Here is a 6,761-nt window from a genome sequence, read left to right as displayed (position 1 = left end):
TCTCAGTGTGCCGAACCAACAGATATCTATATTCGGAGTCCTCTGTGTTCTCCTGCAAGTCCTAACAACTGTTTGTTCTTAGAATAGAGGACGAGGAGAGACTTCATTCAGTACAGAGACACCTCGTTCTGAACATGCAGGTTTCAGAGTATAGAGAACGGGGGTAAGAACACGAGATGTGCAGAGCCGTGATGAATTAGGTACAGAGTTGTGTGAAAACAGCAACTTACACATCCAGAGTAACAGGATTGTACACACCTATCATTTATATAAACCTTAAAGTAATGCACATTTTCCCCTTACAACCTATTCTTAATTAACAACCTGAAACAGACAATAGTTGATATCCCTTGTGACAGGCTTGGAATGCATCTCAAATGGCACCCTATTCCCTATATAGTGCACTACTTTGACATATTGAGTCCTGTTGGCCCTGGTCAAAAGTAGTGCACTAAATAGGAAATAGGGTGCCATTTGGGGGGTAACATACTGCAGGCTACAGCTCAGGTCTCTTAGAACATGTTCTTTGAAAATGCCCACATGTATTCCTGAAAGGAGGAGCCCAATAGTATCAACTAGACTGTCTGTGAACATCACCTTCTCAGACTGCTGTGAAACAAAATGTTGAGAAAACGCAACACCCCCCCCCCCCAACAACTGTGTGGCTCACATGCTGTTCCCATCACAATGTGTTGTACCTGTCTGTGTTTTGAAGAACAGTTTGAATCATTTTGAAGAAGATAAAAAAAACACACTGATAGGATTTATTGTAGTTCATTTCATAGATATAGCCTAAACTTCTCTGGGGGTAGGCTGTAGTCTGCACGGGATATAGTGTGTGTGTTCCAAACGGTATATTACTGACAGGGTGTGAGAGTGCTGCACAGTATCCCAACGTATTGACTGATACACTGTCTGTTAACTCAGAGGTAGAGTGAATGTTTCTGATTGGCATAGTTAGTGTGACCTTGAATGAGTGTCTGAGCATTACAGTACATGTGTGTGTGTACAACACTGTGTATTTGTGTTTAGTTGCTGCTCATGATATTGCTGATCCAGTTGTTGTATTGGCAAACGCGGGCATAGACACTGGGGTGTCCCTCCTGGGCACACTCGTAACCCCAGGACACCACACCCTGCAGCTGACCATTACACACCAGGGGTCCTCCGGAATCCCCCTGCGTGCACACACACACAAACACACACAGAGAAAGGCAGAGAGGGAGAGGATAAAAAGGTCAGAATTAAAGTGAATATTCTCAGGAGACTGTAGTAAGACAATCTAAAGGAGAGTGTTGGGTAGACGGTTAGAGAATACTATCAATACAAGTGGTAGAGGGGGTGAAGAATGAAAGCAGGAAAAGGCTGTGGCTGAACCTTATAGTATAGTCAAACAGTCCTATATCGGTATCTCCACCCCCTTTTTCTCAGTGGTTTAGGCCGACTAACCTGACAGCTGCTGGCTCCTCCGTGCATGAATCCGGAACATACCATGTTCTCTGTGAACAGATGGGGGTAAGCATTCTCGCAGATTCTGTGATCGATGATGGGCTGCCTCAGGCACTGGAGTTTAGTAGGAAAGCTGTCTGGCAAAGCAGAAATAAATCAATGAATATGCTATGCCCCACTTGCACAGCCTCTCATTCAACATACAGTATTCTGCACGAGAGGTGCTGTGTTGTGTGCATTCAAGTCAGCCCTGGACCATTTGCGTTTGAAATGTTATGCATCATGTACACAAAAAAAGCATACCCTTCAAGTAAATTTGCTTTAATCAAAGAAAGCACTTATTAACTTCAAATCCCAATCCCCTCTGATTTCCCCTGTAGTGTGTGTCCTCTTTATCATGGCATAGTTATGGAACTGTAGAAAGGGCCCATAACCACTAATACAGGATTATTTTGTATTCTCCTAATAGTTTTACGTTTAAGATTGTGGGTTGGCTAGTCACATCCTAAGCCTACGGTTAGGTGCAACTTCTACGTTTAGCTTCCAGCCTCTCACTTACTTCCATTGGGGATGGTGTTGCCCCAGCCGGACACCAGGCAGTTCTCGTCGGCCTGGGGGCAGCGGGAGGGCAGGGCCACAGTCTGGACGTAGCTGAAAAGTTCATGTTCATATGTTATATTCCACCTAAATAGCAGCAGTCGGTACATATTGAAACCCAAATGGCATAGGCCTAACTAAATACATATTTATTTATAAATTGATAAAAGGACAAAAAAAGGATCTTCAAGACTTAAAGAAGCTACTCTGAAAATATAGTTTACCAAGCTACCAATTACTTCACGCTGTAAGAAGTTAAGATACATTAAAGCTAACTTTAAGAAAAATACACTTTACTTAACTAGTTACTTAGAAAACGTAGTGCACTACATCAAACTACTCCGTGAAAAATTATCATATCTAAATATGAAATGTTATAGACTACAAATTGCCAGTCAAAATGTGTAATTTAGCCTATTAAATACAAAAAGTGAGAATTAGACAAGTCTGATGCCAAAAAAGAAAGTATGTCAATTCTTGCCTGTTATGTTATTTTAGAAAGAAGAGTAGTGTAGTTCCAGTAGTGAGCTCAACCACTACATGGCAAAACAGTAATTAACTACTGAAAACACAACCAATATGTTATTTTAGAAAGAAGAGTAGTGTAGTTCCAGTAGTTAGCTACACCACTACATGGCAAAACAGTAATTAACTACTGAAAACACAATCAATATGTTATTTTAGAAAGAAGAGTAGTGTAGTTCCAGTAGTTAGCTACACCACTACATGGCAAAACAGTATTTAACTAATGAAAACACAACCAATATGTTATTTTAGAAAGAAGAGTAGTGTAGTTCCAGTAGTTAGCTCCACCACTACATGGCAAAACAGTAATTAACTACTGAAAACACAACCAATATGTTATTTTAGAAAGAAGAGTAGTGCAGTTCCAGTAGTTTGCTCAACCACTACATGGCAAAACAGTAATTAACTACTGAAAACACAAACTATATTTTATTTAGTTCAACGACCACAGAATTACTAGTTGAACTAAATGTAGTTCACTACTCCACAACACTGCTCATTACTCACCTGTTGAGGATGGCAGGCTTGCTCAGCTTGATCAGCATGATGTCGTTGTCCAGGGTGTAACTGTCGTAGTTCGGGTGCTTGATTAGCTTGGCGGAGTCGATCCACTGCTCAGTGACCTCATTCTGCTGGATGTTGTGCTCACCCAGACGCACCTGGATACGACTGAGGATCAGGAGAGGGTTTTAGGAAATCCGTAATTTTGGAGTGAATGAAAAGTAAAGTAAACATCTAAGATTGTGTGAAGTCCCGCGGTCGGCCAGCCATACGAAAATGTATGCACACGCTACTTGTAAGTCGCTTTGGAAAAAAGCGACTGTGAAATGGCATATATTGAAATGTGGTTCTGTAGTAAACAATACATTTAGACTACTACCTGACCAACATCACCTATTATACCGGACTCTTTCTTGACCATATGATTATCTTACCAAGAAAGACTGTGTCCCGCTTGTTATAGTCTATAACAAGTGGGCCCAATTAAAGGCTAAAACACTGACATCAAATAGGCCTACATCAGTTTAATAAAGCCCTGTCAGTACTTACGACTTGTGGCAGTGGGCAGCAGACACCACCCACTGGCTGGAGATCAGGGAGCCACCGCAGAAATGGTAGCCAGCGTTCAGAGACACTTGGTAGGGCACGGAGTGGGCAGGGCACTCATACCCTCCGACAACCTTCTCATCCCTCTCCTCCACCGGGGCAGCAACTGAAACAATCAGGTTTTGAGTTAAGCCCGATCATACTTACATCCAGAAGAGTAGATAATAAGAGCCATAAGCTGATGGATCCGTTAATAAAGAAGATTTTTAAAACAGTTTAGTTAACAAGGATAGGCACATCAGTCCACTTTCCTGTAGAGTGATTTGTTTTTCTTACATACTGCTCCGAGCAAAGCCAGAAGAATCAGGGCTTTCATGTTTGTTTGAACGTATGGCGCTCCCACAACCAAGGCTATATATACTGTACCACTCCACGCTATCTCCACTTTTTCAAGGTACTGTTAAAACCAGTTCTTCCTGGGAATAGGGCATATGGCTCCAGAACACCTAATTCAATATGGGTGTAGTATGGAACCATTAGGCCTCCAACTAGGGGCCACGTCATGTTATCTACTGTATGACATTCCAAACGTAAAGATAAACTATAGACTCAGGTAATTTGACATTTACCTAGACACCTGAAGTAATTGTGTGTGTTAAGTGACTCAAAAAGTCATATTCTCACATAATACATGATAACTTGCAACGTATAGGAATACTGTATATATGAGCACATTATTTTTATTTATAAATAAATACTGTTCTGGGTGCTCCTTTCCTGTTCTAGCCAGGGTCAGCAAGGAATATTATGTCAACTCAGATAACCTCATCAGTTCTGCCCTTATCATATTAGTTGTGTTTGTTTAAATGTACTTCTGAGTAGCCTTGGGAAATTTTGGGACACAAATTAGATAGCATGTCCTAAGAGTTTAACAGTCCTTGAAACATGAGCCTGTGCAGTAATTTGTAAAAAAGGTGTTCAATAACATAGGATAATTCAGATTCACACATATTCCTCTGAGTCACATCATGGTATCTACTGTATGACATTCCAAGCATAAGAATAAACAATAGGCTTCCAACTAGCCGCGTCCTCAGAGCATGCACAGACCAGCTGGCTGGTGTGTTTACAGACATATTCAAACAATTCCTATCCCAGTGTGATGTTCCCACATGCTTCAAAAGGGGCACCATTGTTCCTGTTCCCAACAAAGCTAAGGTAACTGAGCTAAATGACTATTGCCCCGTAGCACTCACTTTTGTCATCATGAAGTGCTTTGAGAGACTAGTCAAGGATCATATCACCTCCACCCTACTTGACACCCTAGACCCACTTCAATTTGCTTACAGCACCAATAGGTCCACAGACGACGCAATCGCAATCACACTGCCCTAACCCATCTGGACAAGAGGAATACCTATGTAAGAATGCTGCTCATTGACTACAGCACAGCATTTAACACCATAGTACCCTCCAAACTCGTCATTAAGCTCGAAACCCTGGGTCTCAACCCCGCCCTGTGCAACTGGGTCCTGGACTTTCTGACGGGACGTCCCCAGGTGGTGAGGGTAGGAAACAACATCTCCACCCCTCTGATCCTCAACAATGGGGCCCCACAAGGGTGCGTTCTCAGCCCTCTCCTGTACTCCCTGTTCACCCATGCCTGCGTGGCCATGCACGACTCCAACTCAATCGTCAAGTTTGCAGATGACACTACAGTGGTAGGCTTGATTACCAACAACAATGAGACGGCCTACAGGGAGGAGGTGAGGGCCCTCGGAGTGTGGTGTCAGGAAAATAACATCAACGTCAACAAAACAAAGGAGATGATTGTGGACTTCAGGAAACAGCAGAGGGAGCAGCCCCCTATCCACATCGATGGGACAGTAGTGGAGAAGGTTGGAAGTTTTAAGTTCATCGGCGTACACATCACGGACAAACTGAAATGGTCCACCCACACAGACAGCGTGGTGAAGAAGGCGCAACAGCACAAACTTTTACAGATGCACAATCGAGAGCATCCTGTCGGGCTGTATCACCGCCTGGTACGGCAACTGCTCCACCCACAACCGTAAGGCTCTCCAGAGGGTAGTGAGGTCTGCACAACGCATCACCGGGGGCAAGCTACCTGCCCTCCAGGACACCTACACCACCCGATGTTACAGGAAGGCCATAAAGATCATCAAGGACATCAACCACCCGAGCCACTGCCTGTTCACCCCTCTATCATCCAGAAGGCCAGGTCAATATAGGTGCATCAAAGCTGGGACCGAGAGACTGAAAAACAGCTTCTATCTCAAGGCCATCAGACTGTTAAACAGCCATCACTAACATTGAGTGGCTGCTGCCAACATACGGACTCAGATCTCTAGCTACATTAATCATTCAAATGTGTATTATGTATTAAATGTATCACTGGTCACTACAATGCCACTATATATAATGTTTACACACCCATAAGGATGCGTTCTCAGCCCTCTTCTTGTACCATTGTTCCTGTTATTACTCATCTCATACAGTGGGGAGAACAAGTATTTGATAACCTGCAAAATCAGCAGTGTTTCCTACTTACAAAGCATGTAGAGGTCTGTAATTTTTATCATAGGTACACTTCAACTTTGAGAGACAGAATCTAAAACAAAAATCCAGAAAATCACATTGTATGATTTTTATTTTATCAGGTGTACCTATGATAAAAAATTACAGACCTCTACATGCTTTGTAAGTTGGAAAACCTACAAAATCAGAAGTGTATCAAATACTTGTTCTCCCCACTGTATGTATATACTGCACTCTATACCATCTACTGCATCTTGCCATCTTTATGTAATACATGTCTCACTAGCCACTTTTATATGTTTACATACCCTACATCTCATATGTATATACTGTACTCAATACCATCTACTGTATCTTGCCTATGCCGTTCGGCCATCGCTCATCCATATTTTTATACATTCTTATTCATTCCTTTACACGTGTGTGTAAAAGGTAGTTGTGTAATTGTTAGATATTACTGCATGGTCGGAACTAGAAGCACAAGCATTTCGCTACACTGGCATTAACATCTGCTAACCAAGTGTATGTGACCAATAAAATGAGATTTTCTTTAATTTAGGCTCTAGAGTAAATTGACATTTGCC

At 42.3% G+C, this 6,761-nt stretch overlaps 1 protein-coding gene across 1 annotated transcript; it reads right to left on the bottom strand.

Moving 5' to 3' along the window:
- Positions 1 to 938: 938 nt before the first annotated feature.
- LOC135552344 (trypsin-3-like) lies at positions 939 to 3,785 on the bottom strand (the record flags this gene model as incomplete). The annotated part of the gene is made up of 5 exons (XM_064983912.1): positions 939 to 1,178; positions 1,450 to 1,586; positions 2,009 to 2,100; positions 3,079 to 3,240; positions 3,622 to 3,785. Coding segments are annotated over 5 exons (705 nt in total), but the record flags the coding sequence as incomplete, so codon positions are not given.
- Positions 3,786 to 6,761: the final 2,976 nt, after the last annotated feature.

This window comes from Oncorhynchus masou, chromosome 13 (genome assembly GCF_036934945.1).
Source record: "Oncorhynchus masou masou isolate Uvic2021 chromosome 13, UVic_Omas_1.1, whole genome shotgun sequence".
NCBI lineage: Eukaryota > Metazoa > Chordata > Actinopteri > Salmoniformes > Salmonidae > Oncorhynchus > Oncorhynchus masou.
The sequence above is the reverse complement of the archived record's forward strand: the minus strand, read 5'-3'. Positions and strand labels throughout refer to the sequence as shown.